A 25,273-nucleotide genomic window follows, 5' to 3' on the forward strand; every position below is an offset into this window, starting at 1 on the left:
GCATGCATTTCTACAAAGTGACTGTCAGCTATAGCAGGTGATAAAACAGGTACATTCATTCTGATCTTTCATATATATTATTCTCTATCTACAAAAAGCATCTCATCAATACCATACATATTCTGTAAGACGGATTAGAAGTTGGGGGTCACAAGACCACCCTTTCGTGTCGAAAATAAAATAGCTGCCAAATGTTAAAGCATTGGGTAAAAGGTCAATTTTTGCCACTTTGCTAGCGACCAGTAAGGCCTAGTTGTACAAAATACCACCACGAAAGCTCTGCAGAAATACAAAGACTATCTGGAAAGCTGAAAAGTATACAAATCCCACGGATACAAGATAGCTGACAGCAATCCGAGCAAGGACACTTTCTTATGCAATAACGTTGAGAGGACCGTGTCCTTCACCCATGCCATTTGTCTTTTATCTTCCAGTCCGTCTTACAGAATAGTATCGCCATTATAGCCACTTATCGCTGACAGTGACATCTGCCAAGTACAAGGTCAAGCATTCTGATTGGTTCATAAGCCATATTTGCATTTCAGGCAGCAAGGTATGGTACTACACCTGCCACAACAGTCCTGGTCAAATTAGCACCTACCTGCAGCTGTGCAGTCACCTTGGAATTCTGTAGCTGACCAAATCAACATTTCAAAGTACATGTAAGTACGCCTTCTACTTGGTAGTTTTCAGTATCTCAATTGGTTTAGTGCCAAGATACTGCTGACAGGAAAATAAGATTTGCAATGTGGAATTAAGCACAGTCCTCACAAAATTTCATGTAAGGAGACATGGCGGCCATCCAAAATGTGAGCGTGGCTTGAATATTGAGACGACACAGAGCAAATTTATATGGATTCTCCAAAATATACGTGTGTATATATGTGGACATGCTTTGTGGTGGACTACACATACATGTAGCAGTAGCTGTTTTTTTTGTTTTTAACTGTAGAGTTGTAGTCAACTTGTATGTAAAATTACAAGCTAACAAATAACAATTAGCAGTTAACAATTTTACCACAAACCCTACCCACTGAAGTGAAAGAGAAAGAATAATGTCTAAATGTGCTGGAGTAAAAGGTAAGAGTTACGCCAGTTGACCACAGATATGAAAAACACCCCAACTCATGACAATGTCCACTGATCAATTCAAAGTTATTAGACTGTAAACGTTTAATAAAATGTAATGAGCGAAACTAAAGACTAAAGTCAGTAACAGTACAATAATGTAGACCTGCAAAAATATACCCCAGTGCAGAATATCACCAAAAAAAAAAAAAAAAAAAAAAAAAAAACTTAACAATCCCAGAGTTTAAAAACTGCTCTTGACTCAAAATAAACGAGCAGGGTTTTATACAACTACAAATGTTTACAGTGTAGCAAACTTTAATACATTGTGTTTTTTTTTTTACAGTGTAGCCATTGTGTTGTCACCTGTGCTTATGCTAAACAGAATTTACTACCACCACTGTTGTGTGATTTGCATGACATTCTGCAGTGAATGCCACACCTTATAAACTGTCTAAATTTCCCTCCTTCTTCAACCATTTCAACCTCCTCTGCAACTAACGTTTTGAAACATTCTATGAGAACTATGGGTGTAGAGAAGTAATTTGCACACTTTTATGAAGCTTGCATCTTTAATGACACAAACAAATCATCATATGTATAAATTCCACAGGAAAAAAAAAGTGCTTTACTGGTTGAAAAAGGTTAAAGATTTACAGTACGACCTAAACAGCCGTAACCATCCAACATTTATTTTCTGTCCGAGATGTACACATGTGTTCTGTCTTCACCATCTTTCACACTTGGTTTAATACTACTATGTGTAACCATTTGCATTTCACTCGCCACTTCAGTTCACTGTGTTACATGCTGAATTACTGAAGTTCTGACTCAGAAGCAGGAACACATATACTGACTTGCGGTCATGGTACACAGGTATGTAATACACATTTTAAAAACAAACATGGGAGTTAAAATGGCTTTGAGCAGTTCTATTTCAGGTTATAAAATGAGAATACATTTGAATATAAATACATAACAGACAATTTCAAAGACAATTAGCTTAACCCTGTGTAAGCTTTTGTACCGTTCCCAGATTTCTGTTCACAAGGAAGAAGATCTTTCTTTCCTACTTTGTATAAATAATAAATTGGAAATAATTGACCACACATGAACATACTTCCAGTGGCATGGTGTCTTTTGCCACATCTACCCGTACAGCATTTTATATCATATCTAGCTGAATCATTTATGTGTGTGTGTATATTCTTTCTTGAATATACAAAGTATACACTTTCCTGAGGAAAAACATTAAAACAAAGACTTTTTTCTTCAAAGAAAATCTTCAATGTTTAAAGAAAGAGGATATATTACTGTGTGACTTCCGTTTCTTGAAGATGACTTTTTACAAAAGTTATTGGACTTAAAATCTGTTTTTGTCTTCTTCTTAATCATACATAGTCCAAATAAACCATGATCTGGTTAGTCTAATAATGATTTTAAGGCGATGATTATTAAATTAGTCAGAGACAAACAAACCCTCAACAGAAAAAACGTCAGTAAAAATTTCTTAATTTTCTACATGATTTTACGTATGTATGAATTCCAATGCTGAAATTTTCAGCTAAAAAAAAAAAATGAAGAGTTTACTTCACATTTGTTAAAACAGAGCAAACCCACCCGTTTTGTTAAGAACATTCACTGCGAGACGGGAATATATGCTGTCAGGCCTGTATAGATTTCTGATATACATATGTCACTGTTATTTTGGTACATCAAAAACAGGCCAATCTAGTAGGAAACGGCATTTTACAGTTAGAATTAGTCAGCAAAATCCACTTTTCTACTGCAAACATCACCAGCATTCTCTCCATAGATCACCCCACTCGTATCATCAACTATCAAAAGTTGTCCACATATACATATATATATATACACACGTACAAATTTCCCACAGGAACACAGAATTAGACATGGAATAAAGATCAGTTAGAAGGAAATATTGCAAAGTGACTGGCAATAGTTTCCGCGAAAATCTAATGTCACTTCATTTCACTGTTAGTAGCAGCTCTCCAATTACTCCTCTACCACATCAGTCTTAGGGTTAGTTCGGTTACCTCCCCTTCATGTCACTACAGGTTGCCATGACAACAACAAAGCACAGGCTCTCCAGTCTTGGTTGTAGCCCCCTTAGTTGTAGCTGGGGGAGTCCTAGCTTTGACATAATTCCACTGTGACAGCAATTAAGGTGATAGCCAAATTAATTGTGTGGAATATCCATGATTTCAGTTTTAGACACGGTCGATGTAGCGTACCATTACGATGTAGTCACTACATGCCTGCAGGGTTCGTACCATGTATACTTGCTGCCCAACAGTCAGGTCCTTACAAGTCGCTACCCTCCTAGCTAGGCCATGCGCTCAGCTTTGTAGAAATTAACTTGGACTTTCATCCTGTTCCTGTATATTGCTGGGTCGCCCTGACCCACCTTGCCTTTTGGTAAGGTTAGAGTTCACGTTTGAGCTATTTTCTTTGTCCTCCTCGAGGTCAAACTGGAATTTGGCCCCGTCCTCACCATCTCTCTCAGACGATGACTCGCTCTGCTTGTTGTGGCAGAAACTGGCCGAGGGGCTGATGGGAATCATACTCTGGAACCAATCGCGGTTATCTTCCAAGTTGTCGAGGATTTCCTGAGCGTCGGGATACACCAAGTCTGCCCACGTCTCCCATAGTGGGTGCACGATGTAGTCTATAAAGCCGACCTGAAGCACAAGAACGGAGGTGTCAATATACACAGAATTTGTTTACTTATTCATTTATTTATACTGAGGTTTAGCGCCAATATTTTCACATATATAGCAGCAGTCCATCAGTTGACAAATATCTCAATGCAGACCAAAAAGCTGGATTTGAGCATGTGATATTTCAGCTCTTGTTCGAAGTTGATTGGCAGCCACAGCCCTGATGCCTATGAGTTTAATCTGAATAGATCAACAACAGACCACATAGGCTTAACTGCAAAGGGCGCCATTTTTTTCTCATTCATTAACTTGACCGCTGTCATACAAATGAAACATTTTTCACTGTAGTGTTTGGTCTCACTCAAATTTCAAATAAGATGATAGTTGTAAATCTGTTATTCAACACAAAGGAGCGTTTTTGTGTCTCTCTTCGCTTAGTGGAAGTATATACATGTTGAGGTAAGCTCTACATAATTCATGCGACTTCGAAGTTCAAGATTTATGTGCGATTTGAAAACCGCTCTGCTGTCAGTGATAGTATAACACTACCAATTAGTCACAGCTGACATTAATGTCATCATTACCCAGTTCTCATTTTGAGAAGTGCAATTAGTTAATTAGCCAGTGGCCTCACCTGTGACTTCTCTACTGTGGCCGTCAGTCGATCACACATAGGGCTAATGTCCAGCTTCTTCTCTCTCTCCAGGTCACCCTGCTGGAAGAATTCTTCCATGATGCGATCCACCCAGGTGCGGTACACTTCTAGGGGTCGTGTGGGGCCGCTCAAGTCAGAGCAGTGAACCATATTTTGTAATACCTACATGGACAAACAAATATGAACTCGTTAGTGCATGCTCCTAGAGCCGTACTGATCGAGGCGTTATCAGTATACTGTCATTCCATTCTGTCTTTGTTAAAGTAGCCATCAGCGTGATGTGTTTTTAGTTTGTTACAAGCCAGATTACACCTGATAAAGAAGAGCCATTATCATCGTTAGCAAGCCAGGTTTGTACTTGGATCAAACCCGGCCAGGCGTCACACGCAGTTTTGACCACTACCACTGACTGACTTTACTAAACACTGACTGACTTTACTAACCACTGACAGACTGATTTTACTAACCACTAAATGGCTTTACTAACCATAGACTGACATTATTAACCACTGACTGACTTTACTAACCACTGACTGATTTCACTAACCACTGAATGGCTTTACTAACCATAGACTGACATTATTAACCACTGACTGACTTTACTAACCACTGACTGATTTCACTAACCACTGAATGGCTTTACTAACCATAGACTGACATTATTAACCACTGACTGATTTTACTAACCACTAAATGGCTTTACTAACCATAGACTGACATTATTAACCACTGACTGACTTTACTAACCACTGACTGATTTTACTAACCACTGAATGGCTTTACTAACCATAAACTGACATTATTAACCACTGACTGATTTTACTAACCACTAAATGGCTTTACTAACCATAGACTGACATTATTAACCACTGACTGACCTTACTAACCACTGACTGATTTTACTAACCACTGACTGACTTTATTAACCATTAGGCGACGCTAATCATATTCTCTGTTTTATGACAATATACATAAAACATAAATAAACCTGAAAATGTTTAATGTTTTTATGATTTTCCTGTTTTGGTGGAGATTGAAACCACTCCTTGTGAGTTTGAACGTACCAAAAGTTTTAAGACTCTCAAGCATCTTAACAATTTGGCCACAACCCACTCCCTAAATTTGCTCATTTGTCTATTTGATTTTATTTCACTTAAATATATATATGGCGACCTGCATTATGGTGGGAGGCAACAGGGTAGAGCCCGGAAGAAACTCACGATCATCAGCAGGTTGCTGCAGGATCTTCCCACATACGGCCGGAGAGGAAGTCAGTATGAAATGGATGAACTAAGAGAATCGGGGAGAGGCTCCTGGGTCATTGCACCACCCTGGCAGGCTAACCACGTCAATAAAATACATTCCAACCCAACCAGAAAAGGCACTCTTTTTAAACTGTACATAGGATATCACTATTAAAGCAGATTTTCATTTTACCTGAATTCTGTCTGTGTAATTATCTAACAACAAAACACCTGAGCCGGCAACCTTCTTCGTTTCCACCATTGTCTTGAGATCAGCTAACAGACTCATGTGTTTTGACATGTCTGTTGCAAGCACCTTAAAAAACAAAGCAAAAATAACAATAATTTCTTTTTGTTTCATTAAAAAAAGACATTCAGATCATTGTTTGAATTTTGGAAATTTAATTTCCCTGGAAAATTTTTCCTCACTTGCTTCAGGATAATACCAAGGTGTTAATTAATCAAACTTCACAAGAAAGCCTTAAGTGGTGTTTTAAGGTATATAAATTGATCTGAATCAAGCAAAATGGATCACTTGATAAAAAATAAACTACAGGTGAAATATAGTAATAAAAATTCCTATGACAATATAATAAATAGAGGATATTGCACAGTGAACGCTGAACACCATAAATATTGTTCCAGTGAGAGGTGCCCACGAGATTTCAAGCTCTTTTTTTTGCGAACTATATATTGCGTGGAAGTGCACGGCTTTGTGATGCGGTCCACAAAGATTTCACGGTCTCCAGCAGTGTAATAGCAAAATGTAGAAAGAAAAGTGATATCTAACTAGTGAAGATATCATTTTTATCAGTGAAGGAAATACTGGGATTTCACCGATGCATAAATAATAAAGAAGAATACAACCTTCTGGCTGGACAGTGACTTACCATGTCTATCACCATTTTCCTTAAAGTCTGCCTCTGCTTCCTGCTAAGATTTGCAAAAATATCGCAGTTTTCTTCTTGAAGTAATTTGAAAGCCACGGCTAAGTGATGGTTTTCAAGGACAGATTCATCGTTATACATTAACGCCAATTCTGAGCCTGCAACAGAAGAAACAACAGATAATATTAAAAACCAGGGCCTAGCTAGATCGCAAACGCTTAAAAAGGTTTCCAGGAGTATAGCGGATCCACAGTCAGAAACGCCACATAAATATTTCACTAGAAACTCTCGATGCAAATGTTTTCTTTAATGTAATGTCTTACTTGATCTTAAATATGTAGTTACCTATAAATAAAAAAAATAAATAAAAACAAAAAAATTTGACCCCATAAAAACTAATTCAATGTAAGATACCACAGCCAACTTACATCTGTGGCTGGTTATTTATTTCCTTGATTGGTGTTTTGTGCCGTACTCTAGAATATTTCAATAGTGGCCAGCATTATATTGGGCGGAAACTGGGCAGAGACCGGAGGAAACCCACAACCACTTGTAAGATGGTGGCAGACGTACTGCTGCAGAGGAAGACAGCTTGAGCTGGATTTGAACTCAAGGCGACCACATTGGCGAGAGGCTCGGGTCACTGCGCTATGCTGGCATGCTAACCCCTAGGCCCACATGTTTGTTTTATGTACTTCAAGAATACTTCGCTACTAATACCCTGATTGGTCAGGTAACCATGGTGATTCTACTTACTGGTATTTACCAGGTACTGATTCGTCACACCGGGATGGTCGACATCGTGTATAGCACAGGCATATATAGCTGCCAGAATCTCTAAATCTGTAAATACATTCTGAAACAAAACATTCTGACTTATTACTACAACGTCATCATGTGCGAGCAAGAAAATAAAGATCGTTATCAAAACTATATAGGTACATGTACCTAGAGTAAGTCTTTTTAATGTTGTGGTAATATTTCATACTGTATGTCTCCAGTAGCAACGCAACATTTCCAATGACAACCCATCTTTCCTCTCTGTATGTGTACATAATCTTTCGCCACTTATAAAAATATTAGTTTAACTATCTCACATTTGCTTCTTAGAAATTCCTCCACCTATATGCATGAAATATTACATAAATATCAGACTTGATGCTTACATATATAAAAATTATGTATTAATTAAGGTATATTTAAATATTTAAGTAACTCCTTCCAACTTCACATGCTGATTTCACAACAATTGACACTTGCAAAACAATGAAACTATATGTCAGACAGCAACTGAGGTTGAGGTATTAATATGTCTAATACTAAGACATCATTCAGTTTCTGTTGTCCATCATCATTTCCTTCGCATTAATGACTTCCCTGACAAAAAGACGACCAAGATTTTGGTTATTATCTAGATTAGACGAAGTTGTCATCTCTGTCGTAAGAGATCTCGGAGACTAACATAAAGACAGCCTTGGTTGGGTGATTAAAACAATATGACTGGTGAACTTACGTCTAGCGCTGGCGCTGAGAGCAGAACGTGCGTGGACTGTGTGACATCTGCAGCGTGGATGCTGTTATGGTACGGAACGTGATGATAGTGATCTTCTAGGTGCATAAGATAAGTGACTAGCGCTGATGCGGGGATTTTGAACGTCTTCAGCAAGTCTCGTTGCTGAAACAGAAGGAACAGCATGTGTTCAGTTGAGAGCACAAGTCACAATTCACCTTCACCGAGTCCATTAAATAAAGACTAGTTTTGCATGCAGGCCAACAAAGATTTTCTTTCACTGTTATGCAAAAAAATCTTTGAAAAGTCTGCTTCCAAAACAATATTGTCTAGATAAGGCAAGAAAATAGCAAGAAACATCCATAAATTCAGGTAGTATTTTTTTTTTTTATCACAGTCGACATACACAAATCTGATCTAGATAGTGAATATTATGGACTCTAAAATTACATTTGTACCATACTACTGGAACAGTGCAGATTTCCAGCTTTTTATTTGTCCATCTATTTATGTATTTACTTATTTGAACTCCTATACAATGTTTTCCCTATACAATGGCAGTCAGCTTAACTGAGAGACACCGGCCTGCCCACCGTCCTTTGGCAAATTACTGATGAACTTTCCCAAGTGTGACAGACAGATATGGACATCATACTGTTGGAATTAAAACAAGCAGTCTTCAGCCAAACGACAAACACAAGCGTGGTTGACTGCTTTCCATCGGCAAAGCGCCTTACATCGAGAGCCACGGAACGTAGAACTATTTAGCCTTTAGGTGTGATAATTATTTGTATCTGGACTCCGTGTGAAGGTTGGGAGCAGACAGTGTGGACTGAGGATAATCTTAGCACGGAAATGGAATATTAACGAGGCACTGTGACGAAGTGGTCAGCGTAATGCCTACAGTTGCATACTAACTGCTTTATTAGTGACTAACAATCATACTGAATGACCACTGTCTGTATATTTATGGGTAATCTGATCACCTCAACCTTTACAACTGTATCAGTTGACTCTCTTGTGAATGAATGGACATGTATATTTAACCCAAATGTGCTGGCACAGTCACACGCCCACAATCATATACAATTTACCATTTGCACATTTAACCGATTTCCTTTAACCAATAACCTATTCAAATTTGTACATTTACATACTTTTTACATACAGTTATTAAATCTGATGGTTGCTTAATTTTTCCAGTTCTCCCATCAACAGTTTTTGATTCCCTTCTTAATTCACATTTATTAATTTGGCTGACTGTTGTTTTACGCGTATGAATTAAGCCATAGTCAAGCTTTTTTCACTCATACAGTTCTCGTCCATCCATCACAGTCAAACACTTATGGCCGTCAATCATTACATCATACAAACCTCATCAACACTCTATGTTTAAATGAACATATTACTTTATCTGCAGTAGTTTGAGTTCTAGTGTAGCTCACACTGGTTCCCTCTCCGCCCGTACATGGGAAGGTCTTCCAGCTACCTGCGGATAATTGTGGGTTTCCCCTGTGCTCTGCCCGGTTTCCTCCCTCAATAATGCTGGCCACCCTTATGTAAGTGAAATATTCTTGAGTTCAAAAATAAAACATTTCAATCACATGACAGCAGAAAGAATCATGACGGGAAGAAACTGGGCTGCCAGGAGAAAGACATTTGAGTAAAGATTTGAATTCAACTGAAAACATAAAACAGCCACACCTAGAATATGAAACTCACCTGAAAAATATTGTAAACGACACAGGTTAATGGTCTGTTGTTTGAGTATTTGTTAATTTTGAAGATATCCACTCCCCATTTTGATATATCAACTAAGCACTGAAAAACAAATAGAAAATTTTTTTCAACACGCAATTTGTGTTAATTTTCATAAGTGTTTAGCCTCCTATTAATGCTTCCTAAATGTGAAAGACCATTTAGTATTTGAAGGTAGTAAAGACTGAATTGCAGGAGCATTCTCATAAGACAATTTTTATATACGTCTACAGATTCTCACTGACAAGTGTACAGTTAACAGGTGTCGTACTCAACAATTTTTCCTTCTGAACAATTTTACCTATACTGTGTCCTCTAGTCTCAAAGCCAGTCAATGCCGCCAAAGTTAACTTGGAATGTATGAACATACATGTAGCACAGCGAAAGCATAAAAATCAAAGTTCCCTGACATATGGTTCTGAGATTATCCTGAGGCATGTATGTGATTTGAACTTACCTTTTCTAATTGCTCTGTGTGAGGAGTTTCTACACCAAACTTTGGTACATTCCCTGAGAAACTGTTGGTTTTCCGCAACTTTCGAATGCCTGAGATTTGAGACATAGGTCGCTGTTTATCAGATTTCTTCTCTGGGGTTGGGGTAGATACCGTTTCTCCAGAGGATTCCACCTTTAGGGCAGGTACATCCAGCTCTTGTTGCTTATCTGTAAATTTAAATTTTAGTTTCAAAGTAAAATTAAAAATTTAAATTTAAATCAGTATATGGGCAATGACTGAATCTACAAAAAAGCAGAGGGTAGTTTGGGATGAGATGCATGGACAAAACTGAGTCAACAGATGGACCAATAGGGGGATTTCAGTACATCACCTAACGTCGTTGAGGAGGCTATAATTATCACAGGGGGAATGGCTGCAAAAAAACAGTGTAAACTTGGTTCAGTTGGTGGTACCATCTTATCATTTAGGCACAATTAAGCTGTGAACATTTGGAGACAATTTCGGTATACAACATACTTTACAGCTACGTTCAAGTCTCGCAATAAAACAGCAAAGATTAGGACTAATTAGCACATCAACTAATTTACCTGTCGAGTAAAACTTCATCGCCCAACGTACAATCTTGAAATGCATGTCGAGTCTCACGGTCGTTAGAGAATATATAAACAGTCCATGTGACTTTCAGGTGAATGCTTAAAAACAGCAGTGATGGGTCTTCAATGGATCCCTAACAGTTTAAGTGCTGGCTTCAATCAACACGTACAGCAGGAGGTGATATTTAACAGGCTGCGGATAGGAGGCTTCCTTCTACACCTATACTCTTCCCTTCCACTGAGCAGCCCAAGGTCTTTTCTCACCTTAAAGTCTTCACAGTCGATAATTAACCAACTGTCTCTTACACATGACTCCTGCTTTCTGATTGGACTGTTTGGAAGGTTCATCCAATGATTCAGCCCAATCAGAGTGAGTCTAGCAGATTGTGCCGGTAACAACTTGGGAGCCTGCTCAAGTGGGAAATCATGCAGATGTAGGCCAGCATCTGTTTCATCAGTTCCTTCTCTCACCCACATATTTGCACCAATACCTTGCTACCATTCTCATGCAAAGAAGCCCACTCGAGGTTAAACAGTTTACAGTGAGCAATATTTAGAACAAAGAAATGTACTGACTGGAGCCTGAACCAGATCAACTTTGAACTACCCTGTGCTAAATTTGCCCTCCAATAGTGCTCCACTCAAGCGAGTAACCAACTATTTAAAATCAAGTTAAGTCTGGGGATGCCTTAATCTCCTTTCAAGTGTTATCACTGGCACCGAAAAATCCAGCCATTTTACCTGACTGAATAACTGCATAACTGCAATATATTTGAAGTTCATTGGGATATTAACAAAAAAAATAAATAAACAAATAAACCACTGGGCAAAATATTTTATGAACCAATACTCAGATTCACACAGTTTGCAGGGTGTTTTTCTATTGTAGCTTACATGAATTCAATACACAGTTTTCCGGTTATGCCATTACAGCAACAGGGTGACGTCCCAGAGCAAAATGACGTCACCACTTTATTGCACAGTAGGGCAACTTGCATACCTTTTAACCTGGCACTGATCATGTTTAGATCAACCTGCCAACAGAACATCATTATTTTTGCAATACTGGGAAGTCAAACCCAACCAAGAATTCAGAAGATCAATCTAATCCTTCTTAATTAGTTTTCTACAATCTATATACCACCCCAGGTTAAAATTGGTAGATTGGCCTTGTCCCTTTGTGCCGTCCTGTAACAAAGCGAAGTCATTCTGCTGTCCCAACGTTGTATCTAGAATCCTGCATTATGTGTATATTTAGCTAACTTACAGCTGCATTTAACAATGCTGGTACTTACCCAAATATGTACTACAAATGTATTCAGCTATTTGGTTCCCAGATTTGCTGGATTCGGCAAAATGGCTGAGTTCTCTGTTTAACATTCTCTTAAACTGAAAAAAAAAACAGAAATAATCAGATTAATCATTATTATATATTCACTTAACTTGAAACCTGTATTTGATGTGTTGCTTAAAGAAAAAGACACTGAAGTAGGCAACACACTGAAGTAGGCAGCACTAAAGAGACCACTATGCATAAATATACTTTCATTTATTATTTTTTTTATAGATTTTTGTGAAAAGAGTTAAAGGCGTTCAAACATTTGAATTCTAAGATGGTTTTTATTGACCATACTATGAGAGTTTAGGAAGGGTCACAGGAAGTTTTTCCAACTCTAATCACGACACTGAATGTTGCAACAACTCTTTTTACCCATGAGTAAAATATTACTGAAATAATGTTCCCAAAAATTAATTCCTTTTGATGCTCATCAGGAAAAAAATTTGATCTGATGTCAGAGTTCCTAGATACCATCAGTATGGCTCATAAAGCTCACCATAGTATTAAAATATTCGAATGCCTTTCAACACTCTTAAAAAAACAAGTTTTCAGCTGGTTGTTGGATGAGCCTTTATTCATACCCGTATTTTAGCCTTTGTTTACTTTAAAGCCAACCAAGTTCATTTATCAGATCCTTAATACTGTATCCCTTGATAATGGATATTTGAATACCATAGTTTCAATGGTGTGCTTTATTTATTTATTTATTTGACTGGTGTTTTACGCAGAATATTTCACTTATACAATGGGGGCCAACATTATTGGCATTAGAAAATCAGGCAGAGCCCAAGGGAAACCCACGACCACTTGCAGGTTGCTGGCAAACCTTTCCACGTACAGCCTGAGAGCATATCCCTTGATAATCGATATCTGAATACCTTATAAATAGTTTCAATCATTTTATCCACTTGATTAACTTTATTGAACACTAAAACAAATCCCAATCAAATCAGAACTATAACTTCAGACAGAGAACAATTAGAAAGTACCAACTTTAGTACCAGTACAGTATAAAGGCAACAAACACCAATGAAATAAATAATGAAATAAATAGCAATTTCATTTTTTGTATTAAATACATAAAACCAATAAATTTCTTTCTTTTTCTTTGTTAATAATTACTACATTTATGAGTACAATAGTGTAAACATTTATGTCTTACAATGTTAATAAATGACTGCGCTTTTCAATATATCATCGGTTAATATTTCAAATGTACATGTATATATATGTATATAAATAAAAAGATTGTAGTTAAAATTACTGGGGTGCAAACACCTCACACTGTAAAGGGGTTCAGATCTTTTGATTCCATTTAACAGCACTGTTTAACATGCATACATGAGGTACAAGAAGAAACCTGAGAATAAGGCCAACATTCGGCTGTGTTGGTAACGCAGGAATCTGTAACCAAAACGTCAGCATTTGCATTCTGGATTTCTACTGAGGCAAGCCACAACACTGATCTTCTCTCCTAATGGGCTAATTACGACAACACCCTGGCAAGGAGAGGCCAACATGTGACGTCAGTACTGCTCAGATTTCCACGTGGTTACACTTTGTGATTCCCATATTTCCCCAGCCTTTGTACTAAGTGAACCCTAGGAATGGCACACCTACAAAATGGCTACTTCCCAGATCTGAGCTTCATCTCACTGCAAGAATGCATCACCAGTACTTTTAAGTAGTTGGCACCTAATCCACCTTCTTAATCTCCCCCATCAGAGTATGGCATCCTCTTTGATTGATTTTACAAATGTCTTCGTAAATTACTGGATAATTATTGTATTTAGCACTTTTTAGTTGATATATTTTCCTTGATTCTGACTGACTGATCCACCCCATGAAAATAATATGTCACAAAAGAATTTTTTATAATGTCTGGTTAATTTCTCACGAGAAAACAGAAATGGCATTGCCATCAGAAGCATCATTTTATCGCCTTTATGTGCATTTTTCCTTAGCAAACTTAACGTGAAATACTCTATTTACAGTGGAGAAATTCACACCTGTATTCCACATGTTACTATTACGTTAGAAAGTTGATGAAAAATTTCTATTTTCCAAGGTGTGCCCCTACATACTAAGGTACAAGGCACTTGTAAAACATCCAATGTATACATATATAGATATAAGTACATAGATATAATACACACACACACACACACACACACACATATATATATATATATATACACACACACACATATATGTATGTGCTTGGGGTCTAACGTCGATCTTAACAAATTTCTCAGTCACATCAGAGAGGAGCCATTAGGTGCGTGTACATATACTATGTCTTCTTGTGGCAGGGCAAGTTCATGCCGCCAAAGTGCTGCCTCCACTGAAGTACCATAAAACCACTGGTCCTGTTTCCTTGCTCTAGTCTCTCAGTGCTGAACACCAAGCAAGGCAACAGCAAGTACCATTTTTACAGTTCTTGGTGTCACCCGACCCAGGTTTGATCCCAGGTTTGAAGGCAATGAAGACTGTCTCTCCACACAATGTCTTGTTCACCCTAACTGAAATACACCTGACAAGTTAAACCCTAATCCAAAGCTTTACACACTTTCAGAATTTGTACTGTGTATCAATGATTCTGACTGTAAAACATGAAATAAAACTGGCATCGCCTTAAGACAAGAACAGAAAAGCTAAATTGTGTGCAGGGACTTACTTTGCTTGTTGCCATGTCACTCACTGATCGGTGAGTTTGGATGGTTTCCAGCTGATCCAAACACCAGTCCAATTCTTCCAAGGTCTCCAGAGCCATTTTCTGAAATGTCTCATCTGCAAAGATACAAAGACATCATTTGTGAAATATTTTAACATCTAACAGACTGAAAGTAAAATGTATTTATTTATCTGACTGGTGCTATGTGCCGTACTGAAGAATATTTTACTTGTATGACGACAGGCAGCATTATAATGGGACGAAGAATGTACCTTTCACTACATATGGGTATATGTACATATCCAAATAGCACACACGTTCCCACGTTCATGTAGAATTTTCTGTCAGTGTTGAATGTTTTGGTTTAATTTTTTTCAACCTGTAAGAAGTATGACCTACCTCCTTGCTTTGAAGAACATGATTCAAATAACCTCCTTTTTGCTTTGTAGCACTTACTTCAAACAACCTACTTTCTTGGTTGGAAGTATTTAATTCAAACGACACACTTCCTCAGTTTGAAGTATTTGCTTCAAACCACATACTTCCTTGGTTTGAAGTATTTACTCCATTGCTTTGAAGCATTTACTTCAAATGACACACTTCACTTGGCACTTTCTGTGAAACTGGCCATCTCAAACAAAAAGTCTCCCCACAACTAGCTTGTGACAGGAAACTTCTCACCTGGACATCTATCTTAGCCAATTAAGACTGGTCATGGATGAATTTGCATTGTTGTGACAAACTATGTCTGCCCTTAATCTGCACCTGACCAAGTTTTTTATGTTCTATGCATGCAGTAGTCTTGGCAGTCTGTCACATGAATATGAATGTAATAAATACTGCTAATTAGACATGACAAAGAGGAGTCATTGGGTGTGTGTACATATATTGTGTCTTCTTCTCACAGTCCACGCCGCCAAAGTGCTGCCATCACTGTAGTATCATGCCGAAGACACCAGACATGATACCCCATCCAGTCACATTTTACAGACACCCGACCAACCAGTCCTGTTTCCTTGCTCTTACCTCTCAGTGCTGAGGGCCAAGAGAGATAGCAACAGGTACCATTTTTGCTATGACCCGATTTTGGTTTAATCCCGGGTCTCCTGACTTCGAGTAGGAGGCTCTTACTATTAGGCCACCAAAGCAGCCTCATAGTGTTCTTTTAAGTTTTCACAAGAACGTAAAAGGTGGTTCCAGTTGGAGGAAAATTCCATGACATTACGGGTGACAGTGGCTATTCAACAGGTCCCCAAAAAATCAATCAACATCACAATATAAACAGCATCACTTACAAAAACTGTCACTCAATTTATACCCTCATTACAGCACTTTTCTATCATACCTGAGATTAGAAGGTTTTTTAGCCACTGACTGCTTTTAAGTAAACCAGGAATTAATTGCAAGAAGACATTTGGCACAGTTCATCATTATATGCTCATTTCAAGGATTGGTGGTTTGAACTACATACATGTACAGAATGTCTACAACACAGAATGGAAGAATCATATATTGTTGAAGTCTTCAAATTAGCTTACCAAAAAACACATCCAAAACTGTCCCGGATTCCATGAGATGAAGGTCAGACTAAGGCCCCTCCGACAGAGAAGTAAGCCTGTCAGGTAGCCGTTGGTTGTCTATATGACCCAGAGGCCTAGCCCTTAAGTAAGGTTAGCTGGGGTCAGGGTTAAATGCTCTACTCACCCCACAAAATCTCACTGATCTTATTAGTTGCTGCTTCGAAAGAGCCTTATGGGCTCAGTTTATCCACATTAGCTAGTCCACCTTGCAGGCAATTTGGTATTTTCCCGATCAGCACAGGCTACACAAATCTCTGATTAAGCACACACTTATGTAAAACGTTTTTGCATCAATAAGAATTCCAGGTAGGGTGAGGTAAAGAGTTTCCAGGAAGAGTAAGTAAAGTTGCATTGGGTCATTTGCACAATGACAGATTCCAAAGATTATCCACTGATGGTCACTGTATATTCCAGCTACATCATCAAGGGCCACACTCCTTGTTCAAGGTCGTTGTAAATGCTAAATCCAGGGCAGGGTTCCATGTAAATGTTTTACAATCATGTCTGAGCTCCACACCAAATTACTCGGAAAAAGCAACAACAAAAGGAATGATGGTCCAAAGAAAGCAAGTTACCTTATGACACACTGACAGGGTATTTCAACAGTCATGAACATGCACAGGGAGTTACCCCGGCAACAACAGAAAGGGAGAACAACAAAATTCCTGGGCGTGTGGCCAACAGCTCCTCTTACAAAGATCATCTCTATAGCCAGTGAGACACAGCTGCAGCCATGGCCAAGTAACCCGACAATCACAACAGATGTGAGCAAATACTAAAGGATGAACATGATTCAAAATGATATCATTTAAAGGATCAAATATGAAGATCAAGAGACAAACAAAACTGTCAAATGCCAGAACATCCTAATATCATGGTGCGTTTGCACTTCCATTAACAATCTTCTAAAGTCAAAGTAAAGAGTTCAAAGAGAGGAAAATCCAGGCACGGCAAACACTCAGTGGAAAGTACATGCACTGTTATGAAAATCATCAATAAAATCAATGCGTTAACTCAAATAAAAATAGGAAGGCAATTTGACCTGGGCACGCAATGTGTGTCAATGCAGCAAAGCTAAGGAGACATGTATTGAACAAAAAAGTGTTTCGTTCACATAACATTAATTAACATACATGCAGATTCTAATACACAAAAGAAACATGAAGATCATGAAGTTTGTAATTTGGGCTAATTGACAAAATTACAGCATCAATGATGGAATAACAATTTTCCTTTACATTCATGGAAAACATCGGCTTAAGACAAACTGTACTTTAAGAGAAAACGCTGTAAGCACTGCTTAATCTGATATCCACTCCAATCCTTAACAGGTGCTGCAAATCAAGATGTGTGAAGTCGACAGGTCTGGAAAACTGAACAATAATTTGAGTCAATCCTCACATATTATCTCACTGCTAAAAATCCACAGCATCGAGAGAAATACACGTACGTATATATATAAAAAAATAAAAAAAACAGCTTGCCCCAGAGACAGGGTCAGGCAAATGTGTGTCCCATTTTTACATAACAGCATTTAAGGACAAAATCGATAAATTCTGGACCCACAGAACATTGATCGGAAGTATTGATCGAACTCTGGGAAATAACCCACAAATCGCTATGCATAAGCGACAGGCAAGGGAGATAAAGTGTACAGACAGACTTACGACGAGACCCAAGTAGGTGAAATGTTGGGGGAGGTTCATGTTAGCCCTGGTCGCAGCCTGGCTGAAATCTACGTGGAAGTGAAGACAACACTTGAGCGATTGGCTACAGGCTAAACACAGTTCTAGAACACTTGAGCACACGCATAGATGTGGGAGATAGGATACCTAATGGGCAGCTTCATCAAATGTTAAACCTGATCCCTGAAGTGTCTTTTGCTGATAGTAACACATATTCATCAACCGACATCCCTGTTTTTCTTTTCTCTCTAAATTTTGATCAATATTTGTAACAAAATGATATAGGATAATTTAAAGAAGAAAAAAAACAATGAATGTAATCATAATGCTGCTAATAAAAATTTTCCATTTTAAAAAAGAATTCAAATGATAGCTAGAATGCTGTGTAATTACACCTACAAGATTAGCTGCTTGGCATACTTCATTGTACACAGCTTCCATCACATCCTGAATTCAGAACTCTATTGTACTAAAATTAACTTGTGAAATGTTGCTTTTCTTTTTTCATTTTCTTCTGATGCGTACCTACATTGGCAAGTCCTATTAAAATATGTGCATACAATGTTATCACAATGGATGTCCAACCAAAAGGTGGTATATACATAGACATGTATCTACACCAAATGAAGCAAAAGAATTTCAACACTTTATCCATCAAGTGTGATGGTGAAATGGTTAAATAAGTGGCCAAAAACACTGAAGCAAAGTGAGTATAGCCATGGGGGGGGGGATGGGGGGAGGGAGTGCTCTTTGTACTTCCATTTCAAATCTTGTCAACCAGAATATTATTGCGTGATGTATTAGCCTGTTTATTTTGCCGAATCTCATCACGCATTAATATGTACAATAGAGAACAGGTCAATATCCAGGGTAGGGCGAAATGCCATAGCTATGTCAGATTACGGGGGACAGCCTGCACGAAGTGCTGGAAGATGGCAGACCTGTCTCTCATCGTATCAACAGCCATCAACATATAAAACCCAAGCCGATGTTGAAATCTACATACAATTTATTTATTTACTAACACTCAAGAATATTTCACTTACACCACAGCGATCAGCATATCTACACACTTTAGTCAAAACTGGATTACACTCCTTAAAAGAAAGGACATGACTGTAGACCAAGCATTTAAATGCATCAACAAATAAATTATGCCACATAAAGTTAAAAGGCAGACCTTATATATATTTTTATATACACCCAGTTTCCTTCAACCATCATGATCATAATGTTGCCCTCCATCATATAAGTGAAATATTTTTGAGTATGTTGTAAAACATCCGTGAAACAACAAGCTCAGATAATTAAGTACATAATGACAAACATCTTTATCGTGTAGACAGAGACAGCACATATTACAAAGCAGAAAGTGTTCATTGTTTATCCTCTCTAAAACTGTGCCACACTAATACACATGAGGTGAGTGGGGGGGAGGGGCGTGGGGGGCAACTCTGTGGCTGAATGGTTAGCATGTCGGCGCGGCACAATGACCAAGGAGCCTCTCACAAATGCGGTTGCTGTGAGTTCAAGTTCAGCTCATGCTGGCTTCCAGGCTTGGGCTGTACATAGGAAGGTCTGCCAGCAATGTGCAGATGGCTGTGGGTTCCCCCGGTTTCCACCCACCATAATGCTGGCTGCTGTTATATGTGAACTATTCTTGAGAACGGCGTACAACACCGATCAAATAAATAAATAATACAGTAACGTATGAGTAATCTTTAGGTCCAACCCTCTTACTCCTTCTCTCCTCCAATAAAAAGAAAAATATTACTTTGAATTTTTGCACTAAATGATGTTAGTATTGACGTGGATGTAACTAAAATGTCACTTAATTACGTTCCCAGTGGTGTCAAGTTTTAGACGACAGCTCCCAATGCAGAGATCACAAGGCCTGAATCAATGAACTACATGTAGGGCAGGGTTTAGGTCACTGACACTCACGCATGGCTTGATCCGTTCTCTTTCTTTATTTCTGAATTTATGTCTTAAACTTAACTATACCCACTATATGTGGCTTATAGAAGCTAGTTAACAAATGCTCACAGTGTAACACTCAAAATGCTTCATGTACTACTGCGGTGTAGGAAACCATACTGAAAATGCCTGGCATAGAAAAAAAATAAATAAACAAATAAAGGGGGATAACTCTTTGGACCAAATTCTGACTACAGAAATGCCAGTGCTACTCCAATATCCAGCTACTGTATGATACCTTCTGACCTGTAGTGTCATTACATTATGATGGTATTTTCTCTGGAATGAAACTTATACGGTAATGACCATTAAAAAATGTGAAACACGTTGTTGGGAGTTGTAATGTGGGTGCAGAGCTCATTAAAGTCACCACATCCTGGTGACATTTTGTTTGAGGAGAAAGTACATTGTACATTAACAGGAGAAAGTACATTGTATATTAACAATCAGTGAAAATCATAACAAGCACAAAAAAGACCTTAAGAGGATACTTTTGAAACTAAAATTTATGTCTTTCCAAGAAATGAATCAATTAAACTTTGCAAAAAAAAAGGGTTATGTGACCACACAAGGCGTATGATTCAATCAAGGAATCCAGGAAAAAAGTGTCACTTGAAAAACGCTTAATTTTAGGATAACTGCAGAAGGTTTCTTAAGGCAGGTAAATCTGCCATATATTACAACAAAATCAACGTGAGAGGATTTGATTGATAACCATCATCTGACCAATATTGGCACTTCCAGTCACAGAAACACCTGTAGCACTAAACGCACAAAGATCAAGTAACGGCATACATGTACTTTCTATGTCTTTGACCTTCACATAAGCAAACAACTTTAAGGACCTAATAATTTTCTGGTATCTAAAGTGTGTAGGTATTTATACATCTTGCACAGCTGTTACTATGGTGACAATTAACGACAAGTACGAACAATCTCCAAATCGCAGGACTGAAATGGAGCATAGATCATATAAACGTACAGTATATAAATACAGTCTAATTAGGCCGCCATCGGAATACATCCTGTTATATATACATACAATATGTAGGCTTATCTTTGATGTTTGCAATCAATTCTATCAGGCACTCAAGGTATATACACGCGACCTGCATAAAATGTGCCGCTTTGCATTCTGGGTAGCCGCTTTGCCATTCTGGCATATTGGAATGTTGTATTCATTGTACAGATTTTTCACCCTCCTCGACCATTATACTCATTATAAGGTTTTTACACCCTCCTGGAATGTTATATTCCTTATATGGATTTTTTACCCTCCTGGAACATTATATTCATTATACAGATTTTTCATCCTCCTGGAACCTTATATTCCTTATATGGATTTTTTACCCTCCTGGAACATTATATTCATTATACAGATTTTTCATCCTCCTGGAACGTTATATTCCTTATATGGATTTTTTACCCTCCTGGAACATCATATTCATTATACAGATTTTTCACCCTCCTGGAATGTTATATTCCTTACATGGATTGTTTTACCTTCCTGGAACATTACATTCATTATACAGATTTTTCACCCTCCTGGAACGTCATATTCCTTATATGGATTTTTTACCCTCCTGGAACATTATACTCATTATACAGATTTTTCACCCTCCTGGAATGTTATATTCCTTACATGGATTGTTTTACCTTCCTGGAACATTACATTCATTATACAGATTTTTCACCCTCCTGGAATGTTATATTCCTTACATGGATTGTTTTACCTTCCTGGAACATTACATTCATTATACAGATTTTTCACCCTCCTGGAACATTATATACCTTTTACAGATTTTTCTCCCTCCTGGAACATTATATACCTTTTACAGATTTTTCTCCCTCCAAGAAAGTTATATTCATTATTTTGATTTTTCACCCTCCTGGAACGTTATATACATTTTACAGACTTTTCACCCTCCAAGAAAGTTATATTCATTATATGGATTTTTCACCCTCCTGAAACGTTATATACATTTTACAGATTTTTCACCCTCCTAGAAAGTTATATTCATTATATGGATTTTTCACCCTACTGAAACGTTATATTCACTACATGGATTTTTTACCCTCCTGGAACGTTACATTCATTATATGGAATTTTTACAATCCTCCACCACTGAAAAAAAGACTCATTCGTCCCGGAAAATAAACATATGAATTGGTGTTAAACCGTTAACTATTTTTTCACTTTGGTACGTCTGGCGCAAAATAAAATCTGGAAACCAGAATAAAAATTCTACCCTTTCCCTGATGGTGTTATTTTGACAATGAATATCACAATTAATTTGCATTTACCATGTTACATTTTTTAAATTTTACTTTGATTGGTGTTTTACACCATAATCAGCATATTTCCCTTATACGACAGCCAGCATTACAGTGGGAGGACGACATGTTTAAAATTTACCAGCAAGTATAGTTAGGTAATTAAGTGTGAAGGAAGATACAGACAAATGCAAGGATACTCAAGCATTTAACCACATGTTGGAATTTTGACCACAGTAAATGGCCATTATGCCATATCCAAGTTTGATCTGCTTTCAACATAAAACACTAAACTCAAACTGGACAAACACTACTAATGAACTAAACAAATCCACACACTGCAGCCTACTGACCCCATGAACGACAATCTAACAAATAAATGTTAAAAAACTGATATCATATTTTGTTTCAAAATGCGGTAAACTGTCATCCAAAAACGTGTGAAAATTTCACTGATGAGAAACAGCATCATAATTCGTCTGCATCATACATGTCTGTGTTTCATACTTTGAATTTAAACCAATTAACTGATACTTTTTTGCTCGGGGTATGATTTTTTTTTTTTTTTTTGATTGGTGTTTTACGCCGTACTCAAGAATATTTCACTTATACGACGGCGGCCAGCATTATGGTGGGTGGAAACCGGGCAGAGCCCGGGGGAAACCCAAGACCATCCGCAGGTTGCTGACAGACCTTCTCACGTACGGCCGCCAGCATGAGTTGGACTTGAACTCACAGCGACCGCATTGGTGAGAGACTCCTGGGTCATTACGCTGCGCTAGCGCTTTAACCGACTGAGCCACGGAGGCCCCCTCGGGGTATGAGTTCATATTACAATATTTTAGAACATTTTTCTGCAAGTTTATACAAATTGGTCTTATTCCATATGAACCTGAAGGGTTTTGTGAAGTATTGTACATATATACATATATATATATATATATATATATATATATATACTAATAGAGTAAATTTTCACCTTGTTTTGTATCATTGTCACATGAAGTTGTTGTGGGACACCTGGCATGTGGCCTCTATAATTCTTGTCAACAAAAACAAGTTACGTCATGGGAGAAATAAGTGTTTTGCATGCACAAAAGGGAATCTAACAGGGGTTTCATGGTTTTTGGATGCCTTTTTTTGATACATAACACTAAAACCATCAAGGGTTATAGAAATTGTCATTCACTGGATTGGTGTTTTGTATACGTATGTGTTCTGCAGTCTATAGGCAACTTACCAGAGAGTTTTGTAGGGTTGTTTGGGGCAGAAGAGCCTTGTTGTTGTTCTGGTGTTTTGGGATGGTGTGGATGGCCATGACCCACGGAAGACCCTCGTCTGGTTCTGTAAGAAAATGAAACAAACAGCAACCTTTAAATTCACCATTTATATCAATAGGAAACCTATCTAGCTAAAAGTAATTGGAGCAAAGCTTTATAGTCATTGAAATCATGTTTTGTCAGTAAAACTGGTAAAGCATTACTCAATCATTGAGAGAGAAGAATAAAAAATTCAACTCGGGCAATTATACGCAAATGTACTTCAGTCCAAAGAGAAACCAGGTCAAAACTGCGGACAAATGTATGGCTAGCCCGAGAATTGTGCCAGGGAGGTGCATGAAAAAAAAAACTATGCTCCAAGATGGAAGACTAGTAGAGCAGATTGACATAGCATTATTCTGCATTGCATATATCCCAATTTAACTAATGAGAATCTATAATATACATGAGGATAAATCTATATAAAACAATGTCCATCTGGTTTTATATGTATTCATTTATTTATCTGATTGGTTTTTTACACCATACTCCAGAATATTGCACTTATATGACAGCGGCCAGCATTGTGGTGGGAGGAAAACCCACAACCATCCGCAGGTTGCTGAGAGACCTTCCTACTTATGGCCGGAGTGGAAGCCAGCATGAGCTGAACTCACAGCGACTGCATTGTGGTTTGATATGATAGGCCTTTAACACTGCACACAAGAACACAATTCACTTCTGTTAAAACAGGAGCAAAGCTTAAATTGATACACTTTTGCACTTAAACTTTATTCCCGCCTCACAGTCATTTGTTTATGACTATAAATAACTATCAATATCTTCTTAATTATATTCAGAGTTACTTTTGCTTGTATTCTGACTGTTGGTGAATAAACATACAATTTATGACATCAGTGCATGTTTTCTGTGTAATGACCTTCGAAAAAATGAAAACAAGGACATTAACGAATTAAATTTGTGGCTAATTAGCAAAAGTTAGACGTGCTTAGGAAGAGAATGACAGATAAACACTTAGACGGTTTCCCCAATAATTAAATCAAATAAAAATTAATAAAGCCTTTTTAGGATTGCCATAAAACTTTTATGCCTGGGAAACGTTTCTGGAACTTTCTGTTTTATATGGAAGAATCGATACAAACTGAAATCTCCAATCAAACCAAATACCGACCATCTAAATTCTCCGGGTACATTACGGACTGTCACTCTGACAAGTGTAACGTATTTCTCGAAAATCTGATTTGGCCAAGTCAGACTGCTTACTGCCACCTTCTAGGAAAATGGTCTTAACAGACAACAGGAAATTGTAAACTTGGTCGAAAGCGAAGCCACAAAAGCTCATCCAGGCACACAGACGATTTTTCCATTTTTCTGTACTAATGCTGCCTAATTTGAAATTGCCAGCTCTTGTAGGGCTGCAAATAATTAGACCATATATTCTTCAGCTATTTTGAATTGACAGATCCAAGGTATGCGCAGCCCATACCGAATGCTGAACTCTTTGGCTAGTTATGTGGACTTTAACTGGTTTCAAATCACATCATTTCAAATATGTCCATCTAGAATGTCTTCACACGGTTACAGTTTTAAGCACAGTCCGCAGTGTAAAAC

The 25,273-nt window shown here is 37.8% G+C and overlaps 1 protein-coding gene across 6 annotated transcripts in view; it reads right to left on the bottom strand.

Moving 5' to 3' along the window:
• Nucleotides 1-1,979: 1,979 nt before the first annotated feature.
• The window catches only part of LOC135471554 (3',5'-cyclic-AMP phosphodiesterase 4C-like), a 227,533-nt gene continuing 204,239 nt past the window's right edge, over nucleotides 1,980-25,273 (bottom strand). For all 6 annotated transcript variants that reach the window (XM_064750828.1, XM_064750831.1, XM_064750829.1 and 3 more), the window contains exons 4-14: nucleotides 23,623-23,726; nucleotides 14,870-14,982; nucleotides 12,149-12,242; nucleotides 10,261-10,466; nucleotides 9,768-9,866; nucleotides 8,049-8,210; nucleotides 7,292-7,391; nucleotides 6,539-6,693; nucleotides 5,842-5,964; nucleotides 4,384-4,566; nucleotides 1,980-3,770 (exon numbers count right to left, since the gene is read on the bottom strand). In XM_064750828.1, the coding sequence (XP_064606898.1) occupies nucleotides 3,444-3,770; nucleotides 4,384-4,566; nucleotides 5,842-5,964; nucleotides 6,539-6,693; nucleotides 7,292-7,391; nucleotides 8,049-8,210; nucleotides 9,768-9,866; nucleotides 10,261-10,466; nucleotides 12,149-12,242; nucleotides 14,870-14,982; nucleotides 23,623-23,726 (1,666 nt within the window). In that variant the 3' untranslated portion in view covers nucleotides 1,980-3,443. The remainder of the gene's footprint in view (nucleotides 3,771-4,383; nucleotides 4,567-5,841; nucleotides 5,965-6,538; nucleotides 6,694-7,291; nucleotides 7,392-8,048; nucleotides 8,211-9,767; nucleotides 9,867-10,260; nucleotides 10,467-12,148; nucleotides 12,243-14,869; nucleotides 14,983-23,622; nucleotides 23,727-25,273) is intronic.

This window comes from Liolophura sinensis, chromosome 7 (genome assembly GCF_032854445.1).
Source record: "Liolophura sinensis isolate JHLJ2023 chromosome 7, CUHK_Ljap_v2, whole genome shotgun sequence".
Lineage (NCBI taxonomy): Eukaryota > Metazoa > Mollusca > Polyplacophora > Chitonida > Chitonidae > Liolophura > Liolophura sinensis.